At 40.3% G+C, this 20,500-nt stretch overlaps 2 protein-coding genes across 2 annotated transcripts; both read right to left on the bottom strand.

Annotated features, from left to right (window-relative positions):
• Positions 1–1,295: 1,295 nt before the first annotated feature.
• On the bottom strand, positions 1,296–12,027 carry LOC133440719 (zinc finger protein 436-like). Its single transcript, XM_061718038.1, has 5 exons — positions 11,968–12,027; positions 8,995–9,057; positions 8,744–8,849; positions 6,400–7,848; positions 1,296–1,372 (listed from the first exon to the last, which is right to left on the bottom strand). Exons 1-5 carry the CDS (start codon positions 12,025–12,027, stop codon positions 1,296–1,298), a joined length of 1,755 nt encoding a protein of 584 aa, XP_061574022.1.
• Positions 12,028–12,031: 4 nt separating this feature from the next.
• LOC133440718 (zinc finger protein 239-like) lies at positions 12,032–19,138 on the bottom strand. Its single transcript, XM_061718037.1, has 2 exons — positions 18,344–19,138; positions 12,032–12,042 (listed from the first exon to the last, which is right to left on the bottom strand). The coding sequence occupies exons 1-2, from the start codon at positions 19,095–19,097 to the stop codon at positions 12,032–12,034; spliced, it is 765 nt and encodes a 254-aa protein (XP_061574021.1). The 5' UTR covers positions 19,098–19,138.
• Positions 19,139–20,500: the final 1,362 nt, after the last annotated feature.

Raw genomic sequence — 20,500 nt, 5'->3', positions numbered from 1 at the left:
AGGGGCGAGCATGATGTCGCTCAGGTGAGTCGTGGCGTGCTGGGGAGTGAACTCGACGTTTCTCCGGCGTACGGCTATACTCATAGGAACGAGCATTATGTCGCAGCGATGACTGGTCATCATCATTCCCATATGTGGGTTGGTGTGAAGGCAGGCTCTGCTGGCGGGGTGAAGAGTCAAGGCTAGCTACACTCTCCTTGCTAGAATGATGAGTGCCTCTGAGTGGCGGTGGTGTTATAGCAGCTCCTGGGTGAGTGACGGTCTGCTGGTTCTCGTCATGATCTGCGGGTGGTGCCGGTCGGGATGCCTGGAGCCGCTGCACTTCTTCTCCCAGGCGTCTGATCTGCTCATGAAGGTGATCGATCTGGTCTGTACTCTGTTGCTTGAGTAGATCCACCCTGTATTCACTCTGCCTGCTCTTGAGATTAAGATCATGATGTTGCAACTTCAGGTCCTCCATAAAGGCTCGTAGGGAGACCGGTTTGTCCGTCGGATCCTCATTTCGCTGTCGCCGCTGCTCAGAATCGTCACGTGGTTGCACCTCCTGAGCATATGGGGGCAGGAGGTGGTCGCCTTGGGTGAGGCGCTGCTCATCTTCTAGAACATCAGCTGCTGGTACTGGTCTCCAGTCACCGATGCCACCAAGATCATAGTCGTTAAGGTGTGTAGGGAGGGTGGTCCGCCTCTTGGCTCGTGCACCGAGTCCTGCTTCTCTTGACATCCCGTGCTGTAGTAGGCCCTAATCCGGCTCGAAGGACCATGTAAAAACCACTAGAGACTGGTTAGCTGAGGAGTTGGCCCGCTACAGGGTGTTCGATAAGAAATTCAGCCAGAGATGTCAAATTAGTAATTTGTGCAGTTTATTCTGCAGCTGGTATATGATATGCGGTTCTGTAATACAAACAATAAATAATGTATATTAAGTATATACATCTGTGTAATAACCAAATTAAACATCTATATTAAATAACATATAACTAGATGAAGACACAGACACTTTCCTATCAGTGTTACATCTAGCATTACCATAATAGAAATGAACTACCAGCATATATTAGTAATAATAAAATAAACAGTGATGTAAACATTGCTCTGCTCCTTTAACAGCCAACTCAATTGAACATAACACATGATTAATTAACTACAGTAACTACAGACTACACATCATGAACAAAACGTAAAGTAATAAATGCAACTCTCTCATGCAATAAACATTTACTCACGTTTGATACACACATAACGTTGCAGTCCACAGAAACAATCAACACATGTACTGCATTCATCGCGGTCTGCTTCTACAGCTGCCTGGCTGCATGTGGGACGGGCATGTGTCCCCATGCGCTGTTGCTTGCTCCTGATTGGCCGAGAGCGTCTGAACATGCAGAGACCGAGTGGCACTGCGTGAGAGTGAGAAACTTGCGCAGCTCTCAGCTCTTTCAGACAAACATTAGTTGAGCAGGCAATCCTCAGGTGCTGTCTAGCCTTTTCCACAATCAAACTGATCAAACTATCAAACTATCAAACTGATTTTGGTGTGAAATATATAGATATACAAGACTCATTTAAAGCTGCAGTTTCCAACGTTTAACCACTAGAGGGAATAAAGATCCCAAACTAACCCCCAAACTCAGAATGGCCCGGTTTCCCAGATCAGTTAAGTAGTTCTTAACAGCGAAAGACTTCTTTCAAACCTTCTTAAGGAGCCTGTGAAAGAAAATCGCGTTTCCCAGAGTTGCTCTTAGCTTAAGTATCTCTTTCATTAAGAAGGAAATGAAAGATGCTGCTGACCCAGTCTTTACAACCATCTTAGTGAACAAAGGCTCACAGATCCAGCCGCGTCAGGCAAATCAATATCACACCAAGCAATGAGATATTAAAACAATGCACCCCGCACAAATTTTGATCTATTTCATACTTTAGATTTATATTGTTTAGCATTCATTGGTGACAGCAAAGGGAGAAAAAAAAAAGAAAAATAAGGAATAACAAGTGTGTTCCTGTATATGCTTTATGCATTACGCACAAATAAAACGATCATCATGAATATCATGTATTTGATAATTTGGCTGCTATACAGCATGTTCTCGCTGCAAATCAACCGGGCGAAGCAGAACTGTTTATATGAACGCATTTGTGCGTCAGCACTTCAATCCCCTGGACGTGTCTGCAATTTGAAGCCCTCTATAATAATAAAAAGAATTTCACTTATCACGGGTTCTTTTTGGAACATAACCCCTGCGAAAAACCAGGGATTGCTGTAATTCCACGTTGCGAAACGCGCCTTCTTTTGGCCATGACCGTCATGTTTTTGAACGCACGCCCACTACGTTTCCTCTGGTCTCCTGTGATGGGAAAAAAAGCTTCACTGTAGCCAAAAATAACGGAGTAACGCACCGTTCATCATACGAGCGGAGGGGGCAAAGGCTGTGGCGGCTAGAGAGCCAGAGGACAGCGACTAATCAAAATCAAAATCTGCATTGACACACGCACCTCCATTGCAAAGTGGATTGCATGCAAAAAGAGGCTTGGACATAAAAATAACTGTACAGTGGACACAGTAGTAAATCACAGGAACGGTGATCAGGATGAGTGGACTGGACACGTGTACAAACATACATGCTATCTGGACTGTGAAGGATGAAATTAGACAAATTGCTATGTGGTAAACTATGTATCTTACTGAATTCTGTTGTTGATGTGATCATGAATCTTACATAGAACGGGGCGGGACTTTAATAAGCGTCAGCTTCTCCCGTACCCTTTTCGTCATGTGCTGAGTATGCAATGTATAATGTTCTGGAGATGAAATGTGTCTATATAAACATGCCGAAATAAACGAAATAATAAATAATTGATTGATTTGGTTTCAGAACCGGACAGCTCCTCCAAAGAGCTTCTGAAAGAGAGAAACTAAAGAACGGTGTTAAGAAGTCATCTGGGAAACACCCGTATCTTAGGGTACCTTCTTAGTTGAAACCTTCTTTGAACCTCTCTTAAATCCTTAAGAGAGGTTGGATCTGGGAAACCCGGCCATTTTCATTAAACCTTCTCCAGAGACCAACAGAGCAGATCATCTTTTTTTAACCCACATCAACTCTATGGTTCCTGACACAGTGGATTCCTATCAGTTTTCCTACCGTGCCAACAGATCAGTGGATGAAGCGATGGCTTCGGCTTCACTTCACCTTCCAACACCTGGACAGGATGAACACCTATGCAGGGCTTCTGTCCCTGGATGTGTCATTTGATGAAGCCAAGACCAGTGAAATAACAAACTGGATCAAAATGACGTGATTGAGGAAGTTGAGGATAAAGGACAAAAGTGCATCTCCACTTTTCAACTTCATTTGATGACATTTCTCTTTCTCTCCACTGAGCTAAATGCTGGTTGTACTGATCACGCTGTACCAATAATCTGCATCACTGACAACTTTCCTCTTGTTGATGCACTAAAGTCTTTTTTTATTTGTGTTTTTATTATTATTACGATAGATTGTTCACTCTTGGGTTTATGTTGAGCTTTTATAACTCACCACCAGGGGGCACTGCTGCTCTTTCTACATATGGAGAGTGTAATATTCCAGAATTATAAACAATAAAATGATTCATCCATCTAAAATGAAAACTTAATTACATTTTTCATGATTATTTCTGACTAAATATGAGTTGAGTTGAGTTGTGGCAGGTTGGAATTATATAAAGCAAGAAATTTAATGCGTAATTAGGGGCGTGGCCTTTTGATTGGCATTAATTTGTCCAACCTGTAAATAAATACTTTTTCTAAGATCTTAGAAAGTGTTGGGAGTAAAGAATCAGGCCTGTAATTAGTGAATTGGTGTCTGTCTCCAGTTCTGTACAGTGGGAGGACTTTTGCAGTTTTCATTTTTTTTGTAAATGTCCCAGTTCTGAGCGACTGATTACAGCTGTATGTCAGTTAACAATCCATCAATAACCTTTTTGACTATTGTCATATCACCACAGTCAGTTGACACCTTGTTTTTACATTTACTTACAATATCTATGATTTCTCTCTCCTCCACAGCTGTGAGAAACATTGAATCTGGATTTCTACTTATTAATGTTTCCTTCCATCCATCAGCTGATCCAGGATCACACATTTTTCTGCTTTGGACCAACACTCACAAAATACCTGTTAAAATGATTAACCACCTCATTCATATCATTAATGACTTCATCGTTATTGGTTAAATATTGTGGATAATTAGTCTGTCTTGAACTTTTCCTAATGGCATCATTCAATATATTCCAAATACCTTTAACATTATTTTTAGTCCTTATTCATGAAGGAATTCATGTCCCTCTCCATGAAGGCAAGTGGTCTCGGCCCTGAAACAGCAAAGTCCTCCCTCTATTATCATATTATTATTTTTATTATTATTGTAATTATTATTACAAAAGTGCATCTCCACTCGTTGAGTTTGCACTTTGAAAGAGATGGAAAATGGACTGGTACCAAAAGCCAGGCTTGTTGCACAAGGTTTTGAGGAAGTGCAAGTTTCTGCTACAGAAGGAATCTCCAACCTGTGCTTCAGTCTCTGAGGCTCCTTGTGGCAGGAAGTTATCAAAAACAATGGACACTGCATTTTTGGAGACTTCCAAAGTTTTTTTTGCAAGAATTTACCAAAACTAAACGTTAGGTTTGACTATTAAAATCAAGCTTCCCTCTCAGGATTTCTGGCTAGTTAAGAAATTATGGCTATTATGTCTCAGTGTTTCAGCCTCTCCACCATAACGTAAGTGTCGTGAAGGTGTTTTTAAGATGCACTTTATGATGTTGTCCATGTTAATATTTTGTTTCTAGGGCAGGTATGATTGGCTGTTTCTAACGTCAAATGCTGAATTAGTTGATAAGATTTGCACTTGATACTGTGGTTTCATTAAACTGCATTTAATTTTTTTTTATAATAATAATAACAATGACTTGGATTTATATAGCGCCCTTTAAGGCACCCAGAGCGCTTTACAGAAATCATTATTCATTCATACACATTCTCACCGGTGGTGGTAGCTACGTTTGTAGCCACAGCTGCCCTGCAGACTGATATAAAAGGGTTAAATCCAAAGTGTGTCCTCTTCCTGGAATCTGATCCCGATGATTCTCCCTCTTCTTCCTGCTCTCCAACCTGCAGATCTGCAGCTTCAACACGGATCTCAACATCAGCTTTATAATAAATCATGTATCAGACGAGTTGTAAATCTAGTACAACTTGATTTTATACATGTGATTCAATAATATTGTTAATTTCATATTATGTAAATTATATGAAAAACATACATAAATATCTTGTAACTTTAGCTTATATACTTACAATAACACAGCATGGATCATTTGAATTGCATTGTTTTTACTTAGTTTGTCCCATGAATTATCACGATAATCTGATGTACGCGCAGCTCAGATTTAAAATGCTTAAACCTTTTTACAGTTTTCAGCGAACTATAATATCACAATATATAGTAAAATTTGGATACCGCAATATCGTATTGTATCGTGACTCAAGTATCGTGATGTGTGTATCCCACATCACACTCATTTCCTCATTCATTTGCAAAATAAATGTTCTTGTTTTCTAAATCAATAAAAAACATTTTAAAAAGGGAAATAAAAGCAAACCGTATCTGACTGCACTGACTTCTGAAATCTTCAAGGTTTTTTTTTTTAATGCTGCAGACATCAAAGTTTATAAAATGGTGACAGGTGGTTGGCTGTTCTGATTCTGACGTGTTGATGGTTGCGTTTTTCTTTTGTCCTCGTTTCTCTGAAGTTTCTTCATGTTTTCAGAGGAACGTTGTAAAAACTGAACACATAAATATATCAAACTTGGACTAACCTCAGATCGGAGTAGATGGAGAGAGTTTAACAACAGATTAACTTTACAAAGATGGTAGTGAAGAAGAAACAGACAGGAAGAAGGACGTGTGAGAGGCTTTGTAGATGAACGAAATAAACCATCACGTTTAAAGAAACTTCAGCACATACTAACAGCTCTTTATTTGCACCGTGGAGACGACAAGTTACCAACAGCAACAAATAATACGATTTTAAGAAGGAACAGGGATTCAAACAAACTCAATGCAGAACTTTAAAAAAAGTACACAACCACATCGTTCCCTCTGCGTCAAGTTGACGGAGAAACATAAATCCGGGTTGAACCTGCAACCCTTGTGGGGAGGGGATTAGTCTCATCAGCCACAGGAGGTGGTGGTTGGACTTCTGCGGGTTCTTCTTCTGTGGGCCAGACAGGAGTGGACAGCTGCCCCCGGAGGACGACAACATGAGCTTCATTTGTCACGAGTCACCAGACTTCTCCTCCGGGTGATTTTTCATGTGACTCAGCAAATCAATTCTGCGGCCAAAACCTTTGTTGCACGTCTTGCACAAATATAGCTTCTTGCCCGTGTGGGTCCTCGAGTGAAACACCAAGCTGTAATGTTGCTTGTAACTCTTTCCACATGTTTTGCAGATGTAGGGCTTCTCGCCCGTGTGCGTGGTTATGTGGCGTTTAAGATCCGATAAATTAGTGAAGGTTTTGCTGCAGGTGCTGCACACGTGCGGCCTTTCGCCGGTGTGGGTCCTCGAGTGAACCACCAGGTTGCAACGTTGCTTGTAACTGTTTCCACATGTTTTGCAGATGTAGGGCTTCTCGCCCGTGTGCGTGGTTATGTGGCTTTTAAGATTTGATGATCTAGTAAAGGTTTTTCCGCAGATGTTGCACAGGTACGGCCTTTCGCCGGTGTGGATCCTCGAGTGAACCACCAGGTGGCAACGTTCTGTGTAACTTTTACCACATGTTTTGCACATGTAGGGCTTCTCGCCCGTGTGCGTGGTTATGTGGCTTTTAAGAGCTGATAACTGAGTAAAGGTTTTTCCGCAGGTGTTGCACAGGTACGGCTTCTCGCCCGTGTGGATCCTCGAGTGAACCAGCAGGTGGGAACGTAGCCTGTAACTTTTTCCACATGTTTTGCAGATGTAGGGCTTCTCGCCGGTGTGCGTGGTTATGTGGCGTTTAAGATCCGATGAAATAGTAAAGGTTTTGCTGCAGGTGCTGCACACGTGCGGCCTTTCGCCGGTGTGGGTCCTTGAGTGAACCACCAGGTGGCAACGTTGCTTGTAACTCTTTCCACATGTTTTGCAGATGTAGGGCTTCTCGTCCATGTGGGTCTTCGAGTGAATCACCAGATGGGAATGTAGCCTGTAACTTTTTCCACATGTTTTGCAGATGTAGGGCTTCTCGCCCGTGTGCGTGGTTATATGCCGTTTAAGATATGATAAATAAGTAAAGGTTTTGTCGCAGGTGTTGCACAGGTACAGCCTTTCGCCAGTGTGGATCTTCATGTGATCCATTAAATTACTACTATTACTGAACTCTTTCCTGCAAGTGCTGCAAGAAAATACCTTCTTCCCCGTGTGGGTCCTGATCAGCTTTGATTTACAGTTGCTGTCTGACGGGACAGCAGCATCTTCGTGGTCACCGTGTCGTCTCATTGGCTCCGGATCTGCAGTTTTACTGGAGTCTGAGCGTAAACTTTCAGTCCCTTCCTCATCTTTGTTTTGAGCTTCAGGAGAAGTGTGCAACAGCAGCTGGCCACAGTTTGGTCCTGGTTCACCATTTTCAACTTTCACATCAGCAACATTGACCAATGAGACATCCACCTCTACGTCCTCGTGCTTCATCTCCTGACCGCTGGAGTCTTCCTCCAGTTCTGTAGTCTGTGGATGCCCTGGTTCCTCCTGGTCCGGGCTGCAGCTCCTCTCCAGGTTATCCAGGTGCTGGTCACTGGAAACCCCGTCCTCCTCCACCTTACAAACATTTTCTTGTGGGAGTTCTGGAATTACAAAAAGACAGGATTTTAACAAGTCAAAAGTGTTTCCCACTGTTGATTGTTTGGTTGTATTTGTGAGGTTTAAAGTTTGTCCTGAACCTTCTGTCTTCCCCTTCAGCTATGTAGTATATTTGAAAACAAGTGCATTACTCTGTGTGACCATTAAGTGGCACTGTGACTGTAGGAAATCTAGCAGAAAATTGGAGAGTCTGGATCCAGAGATCTGAACTGTTTCTTGTCGCCAGCGGAATCGACGAAAAGTCTAATTCAGTGAAAAGAGCCACGTTCCTACATGTGGCCGGGGACGAAGCAATTAAAGGTATATAAAACTTTTGACTTTGATGAAGACGTAGATGACTATGATACATTGAAAGAACATTTCTGCCAACATTGTGAGCCAAGGAAAAATGTGCCGTATTTGAGGCACCTGTTCTTTATTCAAGTGCAAGGAATATCAGAGACTGTTGATGCATATGTGACTGATTTAAAAAAGAAAGTGAAAGACTTCGAGTTTGAGCACCTCACAACACTTATTGATGTAAATGTTCGCACATCCAAGTGGAGAACAAGGTGGATTGAGGAAAACCTACAGTATGACCCTCGCAGAACTGGTCAGTGCCAATAAGGCAGAATGAAACATCTTTATGTAATCTGAATTAGATGACATATATGACACACACTGCAATCAATCTCACTCTAATAAAGTAAGGTAGCTGTCTTCAATTTGATAAAGACACCATAGTTCAACTGAAACAATAGTAGGTACAGTAGCCTATGCTGTACCAGGATAATTTTCCATAGGTGTTAATAGAGTGGTTAATCGTACCACAGAACACAGAACACAGCACATACACCTACTACCTTTCACCAGACAGTGCTAATTCATTTAATATCTCACCTCTGCATTTATAGCCAAGCCACTTGAGGGAGGACACAGGTCCCACACACTGGAGACACTTGTCCAAGGGGGAGACAGTTGCACACACCAGGCTATGTTTCTGACACTGTTGGAATGTTTTTATTGTAACATTTATTGTTACCAGACAGTTTGAGCAGCAAGACATTTCAGAATCATAAGTATTTATCTTAAAAGTATTTAAAAAAAAAACAACACATTTCCATCAAATGTCTACATTACATTCAACTTACCCTCTCACTGTTGACAACTGTCTCCATTTCAGTTGGACTGCAGAACTGATTCTCCGTGTCCATCTAAGATAGAGAACAAGAGCAGACGTGTTCAAAATTAACACCGTGGTCTGCCTGTGTTCATTTGTTCATTTGTTCATTAAGTGACAGGTCAAAAAAAGTGTGCAAATACAGCTTTAGAAGGTCTGTCAAAAATGTCTTGCACAGGCTCCAGACTAACTCGTCCACTGGTGTGACCGACTGAGAAAGTTGGTTGCACCAGCACATGATTTGGTTGCACCTTTTTTATGGAATATTGTATCATTCAGAAAGGAGTGCTTGAAAACAGGGTTTTGTATCTGTAACCATAGTTTTGTAAAGCTGTGCATTTATGTACAAACATAAATGCACAGCAACTCGCTCTGGCTCAACCTGTCAATTAGAAGTTTCACATTCTTGTGATCGAGACACACACAGGTGTTGCGGTCATGTGCCTTTGGCTCTGTAATGTAAAATGGCTGCAGTCGTAAAAACTGTCTGTATGACAGCGACAGTGTCCCATCCACCTCTGAATTGTACTCTGCATGGAGTTCTTTCATAGATTTCATGAGTATGCGTCTCTGAACCTTCTTCTTCTTGTGTGTGACTGTGTCTTTCTTCCCTGAGAGAAGGCGACTATTTTCATCTCTACTGAGAAATGCAATGACCTGTGTTTTCCTCACTGAAAATATTTTCTTTAGCCGTCGTGGCCTGTATTTTTCACTTAGATTGTGTTTTAATTTATTTGACCTTTGCATGCCCTTTCTTAATTTGTCGCTTTTTTGTTCTGACTGTTTTAGTTTCATTTCCAGTTGGAGAATTTTCTTCTTTAGTTTTTCTTTTTCTTTTTGCAGCCGCTTGCAACATTTTGATACCTTTTTCACTTTTTCTGGAGTGGAGGAAGAAAGTGGTTGCTCCAGTGTTTGAGATTGAGGCTCAAGGGATTGCTCTACTTCTGGAATCAAAGACTCAGATGGTTGCTCCAGCTCTGGAGGTGCAGGTTCATGTTGTACTTGTACAAGTTGTTCAGGGGGCTGCTCAAAAGAGTTTCCTTCAATGGATTCCGGAGTTAAGTTCATCACCACATTCACTTGTTTGATTTTTTCACGGCACCGCCTCTGATTTAATCTCCATTTTTCCCTCTTTTTTTCAGCATCTGATTGCGTCATTATATAGATCGGTGGATGATCAGGATTGACATCCTTCCCCCTCTTTCTTCTCTGATAGCTAAAAAACAAGCATTTAATAGTTATGACTGGCACAGAAAAGGATTCACATCCATTCAATGTTATTAGTAGTCTATTACTAGTAGGCTAAAAAATTATAAAAAGTTTAAAAGTTAAATCAACTCCCTCTTCCATTCTCTCTTAAACATTTTTTGTTACTATTTCATTGCTAATGTCAATAATAATCACTTTACTAGGATTTGGTCTATGGCAACACTTTATGTTGCATTAAGTTGCATTATTACACAATTATTGCACGATAGTTAACGTTGTAATTAATGTAAAATGGTACCGGTAAATTTCTATCCAATGCAAGTACACAAATGCAATCTATAATTCATAATTAACCTAACCCAAAGCATTGTGTGTGTGTGTGTGTGTGTGTGTGTGTGTGTGTGTGTGTGTGTGTGTGTGTGTGTGTGATATTATATTAACTGATATAATCCATCAGTCATACCTTAACTGCAGTGCAATAAAATATTAACTACAGTGTAATAGTGCAACTTAATTTTAAGTGTTATCCACCCAGCTTTATATCCCAGTACTGTATATCCTATTCTGTTGCTGACACCATAAAACCATGAAAACAATACCTCGCTCTTCTTCTGGCTAGTCTTTCCTCCCTAGCAACTGGATCTGCATTGATCTTTTGTCTGTGCCGTGCAGCCCTCTCCTTATTAGACAATGGCATCTACAGTATAAAGATAATGTCTTGAAATACCTTAAAATGCCATAAAAATAGTTTAAAACAATACTATTCAGTATCAATACAACAATAAAATATGAATTGCATGATAATATGTTGTGAAAACATGGGATAATAAAGCTACTGTCATTCAGCATAACGGGTGACATTGTGGTATAACATTCTTTGTGATGTCACACACTGTCACATGATTACCATCATGTGATATGCCTTAAAATGCCTTTTTACCATTGTTATACTGAATGACATTGATGAAAGGCAAAAGTCCGGACAAAAGTTATTCAAGTTTTTAAATATTTTTTAGATACAGTATGATGGCCATTATTCTATATATTGTTGCAAACACTAACACAATTATGCCATGAGTGTTCATTTATATTTTTAGGATGAATTTCTACATTTTAAAAACACTTCTGTCATTAGAATTTAAACCCGGACAGTTACACTGAAGGACATTTTGAGACTTTAGAGCTCAATAACTTCCTTAATTTAATAGTTAGCAACACAAATATTTCTGGGTCAAAAGAAGGATAAGAGTTGAGTGATTTAATATTATACACACTATATATATACATATATATATATATATATATATATATATATATATTTATTTATCTTTTTATATTAAATGAATGGCCCTCGGAAACCAAATGTACATGTCTCGTCTTTGACCCATTACATACATACATACATATATATATATATATATATATATTCCATATTATTCTGGTATTGCTTTACTATGGAGATAACGGAGCATATTTTAATAGTGTTGCACTTGGTCAGTGATTTGGCTGTTTTGGTAGTCCAATGTGACGTTACTGCAGGGCTCTACAGAGCGAGAATTTCACTTGCCCCTAAAAATGGAAATGTGCCAACTGGAAGAAATAATTTACGAGCACAGTGTACGAGTTAAGATTAAAACCTACAGTAATCTTTTTTGCACCGCGCTGCTATTCATTCAGAAAATAGTATTTCATAGTCAGATAATGTACAATGTTTATTAAAAGTATCAATATATACCTGTTCCAAATCTTCAATTGTGGAGGAAGACTTTGTAACACCAGAATCTTCTGGAGGCATTTCCTCAGTAGAAACCTGCAAAACGGAAAAATATAGATATTTTCATAAATGTCTTGATGGCAGGTTGTTCTCTGTGTAACATTATGCAAAAGGTTTCATGGCTGTGTTTCTGACTGTTTTGAGGGAAAGAAATCCACTCAAAATGTTTCTTAATTAGTCAACAAGGTAAATTATTACAGTCTTTGAAACCTAGAATCTTCCCAAAATAATGTTTGTGTGCGTGGTTATGTGCCGCTTAAGAGCTGATGATTCAGTAAAGGTTTTTCCGCAGGTGTTGCACAGGTACGGCCTTTCACCAGTGTGAATCTTCATGTGATCCATTAAAATACTACTTTTACTGAACTCTTTCCTGCAAGTGCTGCAAGAAAATACCTTCTTCCCCGTGTGGGTCCTGGTCAGCTTTGATTTACAGTTGCTGTCTGACGGGACAGCAGCATCTTCGTGGTCACCGTGTCGTCTCATTGGCTCCGGATCTGCAGTTTTACTGGAGTCTGAGCGTAAACTTTCAGTCTCTTCCTCATCTTTGTTTTGAGCTTCAGGAGAAGTGTGCAACAGCAGCTGGCCACAGTTTGGTCCTGGTTCACCATTTTCAATTTTCACAACAGCGACATTGACCAATGAGACATCCACCTCTACGTCCTCGTGCTTCATCTCCTGACCGCTGGAGTCTTCCTCCAGTTCTGTAGTCTGTGGATGCCCTGGTTCCTCCTGGTCCGGGCTGCAGCTCCTCTCCAGGTTATCCAGGTGCTGGTCACTGAAAACCCCGTCCTCCTCCACCTTACAAACATTTTCTTGTGGGAGTTCTGGAATTACAAAAAGGGACAAAAAGATAGGATTTTAACAAGTCAAAAGTGCTTCCCAGTGTTGATTGTTTGGTTGTATGTGTGATGTTTAAAGTTTGTCCTGAACCTTCGGTCTTCCCCTTCATCTATGTAGTATATTTGAAAACAAGTGCATTACTCTGTGTGACCATTAGGCGGCCATATTTTCACCAAATCTCTAGAAACTGGAATAATACCCAATGACCTCAAAATTACCAAAGTAGTCCCTGTTTACAAATCTGGAGACCATAGTGTATTTAGTAACTACCGGCCCATTTCTGTTCTCCCAGGTTTCTCAAAGATCCTGGAGAAATTGGTCTATAACAGAATGATGAAACATTTGCAGGACTGTAATATACTGTATAAACACCAATATGGATTTAGGAAAAATATTCTACAGAAATGGCTTTACTTCAATTGGTTGATAAAATTCACACTGCAATCAATAAAAATGAATATACTTTGGGAATCTTTCTTGATTTATCCAAAGCTTTTGACACAGTTAATTTTGATATTCTTCTTCAAAAATTACTACACTATGAATTTGCTGGAATCACTCATGTGTGGCTTTTCAATTATATTCATAACCGTCAGTAATTTGTCATCATTGACTGTAAATCATCAGAGAGGGCCGCCTTAAAATGCGGGGTCCCCCAGGGGTCTATACTAGGGCCCCTGTTGTTTTTGATTCATATAAATGATTTGGCCGCAGCCTTGTACTCCTTGTTTCCTGTACTTTTTGCCGATGATACAAACTTATTTATTTCACATAATGATTTTCATCTCTAATGGGAAAGGCCAACCATGATTTACAAACATTTCAAAATGGTTTAATATTAACAAAAATCACTGAATATAAAAAAAATCTAATTTTATTATATTTGCATCAAAAAATAAATATATTGTAAATCTAACACCGGTCTGTCTATAGGAGACGACCCACTCACTCAGGTTAACAACATTCATTGGTGTAATTATCAATGAAAGTTTAAGCTGGAAAAACCACATCAACAATGTCTGTAAAAAATATCTAAATCTATTGGTATTATTGGCAAATTCCTTAGTTTGGTAAATGAAAATAGTCTCCCAACTCTTTATTATAGCTTGATATATCCATATCTCATTTACTGTAATATTATTTGGGGAGCTACCTACAACACACATCTTCATAAACATCATATGTTGTAAAAAAAAGATTCTGCAGGATTGCCACACACAGTAATTGGTCTGCTAATTCTGCCCCTCTTTTCAAACAACTCAATATTTTACCCAACTTTAAGTTAAATACATATCAACCCTGCAATTTTATTTTCAAAGTATTGTTCCTGCCAGTTTCATTTTCTTTGCCATGTAAAGATTGTTTTCAGTTCAACAGTGATATGCACCATTTTAATACAAGACAGGCTAATCATTTAAATCTCCTGAAGTTCCGTACTGGTTTGTGTCAGTTCTCCATCAGATACAGTTATGGAACACCTACAGCAATCTCGTCTACCTCTACTTCATTCAATCATTTTAAACATAAACTCAGGACACATTTAATTGATCACATTACCTAATGATATTTCTAGATCTGTTATTTTTTACTTTAATCATGTAGATACCATGTATTCTATTCATGCTGTTGTTTATTTGCTTTGTCTTTGTTTTTAGACTGCAATCATGTATTCTGCATATTTTAAATCTTTGTACAATATTTTGCTGTATTTTACAGGTAGAGGCCTCGTATAAGCCCCTTGGGCTTTTTGCCTCAGCCTAGCACATTACCAATCTCTCTTTTACATTTGTATGTTACTTGTTCTGTTTTTTATACTGTGCTGAATAAATGAATCTAAAAAAAATCTACACTGAGCCACTGTGATCTGCATCTTTTCTACATAATAAAGGATTAAGTGTAAAGTGTGAAACATCAGTGTGGTCCAGAGTGTGAATGGAGCATGAAAGGCAGCACCAAGTAAACAGAACAAGTTAGTTCGGGATGTTTCCGAATCCCACATCAGCAGCTGCTTGAGCTGGGGAGTTTCCCATTTAGTTGGTTTGCTTCATCACCACGGCTTTTAACTGGAAACAAAGGGATCTTGTAGGAGTCATACTCATGTGTTCATTCATTCAACTTTCCAGGGTTACGTACCGACTCTGTGGAGTCTGATTTCAGGTTTCCAGGCGAGGTCCAACAGTCTGCGCTGACGGTCGAGCTCTTCTTCATACTCCAAGATGCTTTTTTCAAACACTGACAATATTTCTACAGCAGCTGCTGTTAGTCGCTGACCGATAAACTCTCTCAGATGATTCACCTTAGACATTGTTGAAGAGGAAAAAGAAAGGAAACAACAGAACCGTCCTCTCCTTCTTCTTCTCTAGGTTTAATGGCGGATCACAACCAACGTTATTAGGTTCTACCGCCACCTGCTGTACCGGAGTGTGTAACATCAGGATCATTATTACACCAGGTTACAGTCTAACTTAAAGGGGGGAAAAAGGAAATACCTAAATAAAATAAGATAACCACATTTAAATCTTATTATCTATCCCTGCATCTTTAAGAAAGACAAGGATTTCCTTATAACAATCCCTCATCACCTCACTCCTCCCTAATAACCTACTAAACTCCATTCCCGTCCCAGCTCGTACATCCTGTCTCTTAAAGCGTTCCTTTCTACCTCATACTTGCCACATTTAAGAATCACATGCTCTACATTCTCTGTGACATCACACTCATCACATTTATCAGACACGGACTTTGACATTAAATACAGAGTTGATTTTAAACTAGTATGACCTAATCTTAATCTAGAAATGATGACTTCCTCTCTCCTACACTTTCCTTTGAAAACCTTCACGTTAATTGACTTGTGTATGTTATAAAAATGTCTCCCTTTTACACCGTTGTCCCACACCTTCTGCCATGAATCCCTCACTGCCTTTCTAATTCATGATTTTGCTTCACCTTTACCAAAAGGAATTTCCATAATTACCTCACTACTCAATTTCAATGCTCTTTTAGCAATATTGTCTGCTTTCTCATTGCCATCAACACCCATGTGGGCAGGAACCCAACAAAACTGCACAGTAATTCCAGTTCTGCATAACCTCCACAATACCATTAATATTTCCAACACTAGATCTTCTCTTGTTGTTTTATCTGAAGTCAAACTCTGAAGGGCTGCAGTGGAGTCTGAACAAATGACATAGTTCCTTCTCGCAGTTACAGTAAGTATTTCATTTACCAACGAAAGTAATTAGAACAAAATGCATACAACATTCTTTTCATCACTGGTTTACTACGACTTCTGTCATTTAGCAGACGCTTTTATCCAAAGTGATTTACATCTGAGAAAACAACACAAGCAAGAAGGTTTAGAAAGAGTTTTATTTTTTCCGACACAATGAGAGCTGACGCAATTTATATGATAAACTTCTGATTGTTAATATCAATAAATAAAATAAAAATATTTTTTAATTCATGTGTTCTTTATTATTTGTCATAAAACATTGATGTTGTTAAGAAACTTTTATTGCAATGGACTTCAAAATAATACACATGGTAAGTCTTTGAGACATCAAAACATTTAAATATCAAACTGTTAAAACTATCAAACTGATTTTGGTGTTAAATATATAGATATACAAGACTCATTTAAAGCTGCAGTTTCCAACATTTAACCACTAGAGGGAATAAAGATCCCAAACTAACCCCCAAACTCAGAATGACGGTTCATTCATGCATGAATCACCCACAGGTTTTCTGCAGGGGTTTGAAGCCTCTTTTTCCTCGTATTGTGGCAGGTTGGAATTATATAAAGCAAGAAGTTTAATGCGTAATTAGGGGCGTGGCCTTTTGATTGGCATTAATTTGCCAACCTGTAAATAAATACTTTTTCTAGGATCTTAGAAAATGTTGGGAGTAAAGAATCAGGCCTGTAATTAGTGAATTGGTGTCTGTCTCCAGTTCTGTACAGTGGTGCGGCACTTTTTTTTATTTTTTTTAAAACTTTTTTGTAGGTGCGCCGTCACCTTAATGTTCAGCTGTGTTTTGATCTGTGTTTCTGGCGCGCGCGTCACCTGTTTAGCTGTGTTTTCATCTGTTTCTGGGTGTCAAAACAGTGTACGGGGGTTAGCAGGAGCCACCGTCTGACGTCACTACCCAGAATGTAAATAACAATGGCGACCTACGAGTTAAATTATATTTTCAAATTTTATAAAAACGAAGACATCAAAAAGGTTTTTTATATCACATTGTTATAATTGATTAGGGATGTCCCGATCAGGTTTTTTTGCCCCCGAGTCCGAGTCCGAGTCCTTTGATTTTGAGGACTTGCCGATACCGAGTCCCGATCCGATACTTTTATAAAACAATAAAAAATGAAGAAGAGAAAAGAAAATTATGCAGGATGACCCTTTTTATTATATTTTAACATGTGTACTGTAAACTGAGCACATAGGAGGTAGGCAGCTTGAACATTCTTAAGTCAGTATAAAAAAATCCTCGTTCACTCTGAAGTAATTCCACACAACAGACATGATAGCATAGGGCTGCTTCAGCTTCAAAACAGACAGGCGTGCTCTGCGCGCATGTGGTGTATGGCTGTCGCTCCGACTCCACTACTCCACGTGTGCGTTGATTTATGGTCCCGCGTCACACCAACGCAGAGTCTACAGCGTAGGGTGCGCGTCGCCGCGAACCCTACGCTGTAGACTCTGCGTCGGTGCGACGCGGAACCATAAATCAACGCACACGTGGATGTCTGCGCCGCAGCTCCGCTTCCTCCAGGCTCCCGGCACCGGGGCTCGGCGTGTCCCTCCGCGGTACTCCCGGGGACTCTAGTCCCTAGTCCCGCAGCCCCAGTGAGTATTTTCACCGGACATTTTGACCGGAGAGATTATAAAATACCGGACTTCGGCATATTTTACCGGACAACGGAAACCCTGATATATATATATCCGATTCCTGATCGGCTCATAACGCCCGAGTCCGGATCGAGTCTGCAATCACGTGATCGGCCCCGATTTCCGATCACGTGATCGAATCGGGACAACTCTATAATTGATACCAACATTTATCTTTTAAGACCTACATGTCTTAATAGCCAGGGTTCCTTTTAAAAAAAGTACACGACCACATCGTTCTCTCTGCGTCAAGTTGACGCAGAAGAATAAATCCGGGTTGAACCTGCAACCCTTGTGGGGAGGGGATTAGGCTCATCAGCCACAGGAGGTGGTGGTTGGACTTCTGCGGGTTCTTCTTCTGTGGGTCAGACAGGAGTGGACAGCTCCCCCGGAGGACGACAACATGAGCTTCATTTGTCACGAGTCACCAGACTTCTCCTCCGGGTGATTTTTCATGTGACTCAGCAAACCAATTCTGCGGCTAAAACCTTTGTTGCACGTCTTGCACAAATATCGCTTCTCGCCCGTGTGCGTGGTTATGTGGCTTTTAAGATCTGATAATCTAGTAAAGGTTTTGCTGCAGGTGTTGCACACGAATGGCCTTTCACCGGTGTGGGTCCTCGAGTGATTCACCAGGTTGGAACGTTCTCTGTAACTTTTTCCACATGTTTTGCAGATGTAGGGCTTCTCGCCCGTGTGCACAGTTATGTGCCGTTTAAGATGTGATGAGTTTATAAACGATTTTCCGCAGGTGTTGCACAGGTACGGCCTTTCGCCTGTGTGGGTCCTCGAGTGAAACAGCAGGTGGGAATCTTGCTTGTAACTCTTTCCACATGTTTTGCAGATGTAGGGCTTCTCGCCCGTGTGGATCCTCGAGTGAACCGCCAGGTGGGAAACTTGCCTGTAACTCTTTCCACATGTTTTGCAGATGTAGGGCTTCTCACCCGTGTGCGTGGTTATGTGGCGTTTAAGATCCGATAAATTAGTAAAGGTTTTGCTGCAGGTGTTGCACGGGTACGGCCTTTCACCGGTGTGGTTCCTCGAGTGAATCACGAGGTTGCAATTTTGCGTGTAACTCTTTCCACATGTTTTGCAGACGTAGAGCTTTTCGCCCTTGTGGATAATTTTATGCTTCTTGAGCATTGATGATTTTATAAACGATTTTCCGCAGGTGTTGCACAGGTACGGCATTTTGCCAGTGTGGATCTTCATGTGATCCATTAAAATACTACGTTTACTAAACTCTTTCATGCAAGTGCTGCAAGAAAACGCCTTCTTCCCCATGTGGGTCCTGGTCAGCTTTGATTTACAGTTGCTGTCTGACGGGACAGCAGCATTTTCGTGGTCACCGTGTCGTCTCATTGGCTCCGGATCTGCAGTTTTACTGGAGTCTGAGCGTAAACTTTCAGTCCCTTCCTCATCTTTGTTTTGGGCTTCAGGAGAAGTGAGCAACAGCAGCTGGCCACAGTTTGGTCCTGGTTCACCATTTTCAACTTTCACAATAGCGACATTGACCAATGAGACATCCACCTCTACGTCCTCGTGCTTCATCTCCTGACCGCTGGAGTATTCCTCCAGTTCTGTAGTCTGTGGATGCCCTGGTTCCTCCTGGTCCGGGCTGCAGCTCCTCTCCAGGTTATCCAGGTGCTGGTCACTGAAAACCCCATCCTCCACCTTACAAACATTTTCTTGTGGGAGTTCTGGAATTACAAAAAGGGACAAAGAGATAGGATTTTAACAAGTCAAAAGTGTTTCCCACTGTTGATTGTTTGGTGTATTTGTGAGATTTAAACTTTGTCCTGAACCTTCGGTCTTCCCCTTCATCTATGTAGTATATTTGAAAACAAGTGCATTACTCTGTGTGACCATTAGGCAGCACTGTGACTGTACTCTTGTGTTACTGCGTTGGTATCGAGACAGTTGAAGAATAAAGTTGTCGTTCTAGAAAACGCTTCTTCCTCGTCATAAATAATGATCTAACTACAAGTCCTGCATATGAACACCTATATGAACATCCTCCAACGATCGCGTTTTTTGCCAGTCATCTCACATCTTACACGGAGCCACTGTGATCTGCATCTTTTCTACAAAATAAACGATTAAGTCTAAAGCATGAAGTTTGAACGGTAAAGTCGCATCTTAGTAACAGTTCAATGCCTCCCAGTTTATTAAAAATTACTCTGGGGATATGATACCAAAAGCTCTTATTGTGTAGAAAAGATTTCAACCAGTTCCTTTTTTAGGTTTCCATTAATAAAATCTAAATCTATAGCTTGCAGGCCTCCATCTTTGAATTCTTTGGTCAGTTCAGTTTTCTTAATGTAATAAATTTTCCTTCTCCAGATATAATCAAAGTTAACCTGATTAATCTTTTTGATTACGTTATTGGGAGTAGACAACGAGTTTGCTGGATAAATACATCTGGAGAGACTTTCCATTTTGGTTAAGAAGATACGACCTAATAAACTGATGTCTCTTAATAACCAGGAGTTAAGTTTGGTTTGGCATTCATTAATTACCCTCCAGACATTTTTATTTTCACGTTCTGGTGAATCTTTAGAGAGTGAAATGCCAAGATATTTGACAACAGATTTTATAGTGATGTTGTATGCCTCTGATAAGTGACTTTGGTGAATTGGCTTTAACTCACATTTGTTCAAATTTAATTTCAGCCCTGAGGCTTTGGAGAAAATAGCAATATTATGCAATATTTTTGGGACTTCAGATAATTGTTTTGTGAAGATAGTAGTGTCATCTGCTAACTG

The sequence above is a fragment of the Cololabis saira genome, chromosome 3 (genome assembly GCF_033807715.1).
Source record: "Cololabis saira isolate AMF1-May2022 chromosome 3, fColSai1.1, whole genome shotgun sequence".
NCBI classification, from domain to species: domain Eukaryota; kingdom Metazoa; phylum Chordata; class Actinopteri; order Beloniformes; family Belonidae; genus Cololabis; species Cololabis saira.
The sequence above is the reverse complement of the archived record's forward strand: the minus strand, read 5'-3'. Positions and strand labels throughout refer to the sequence as shown.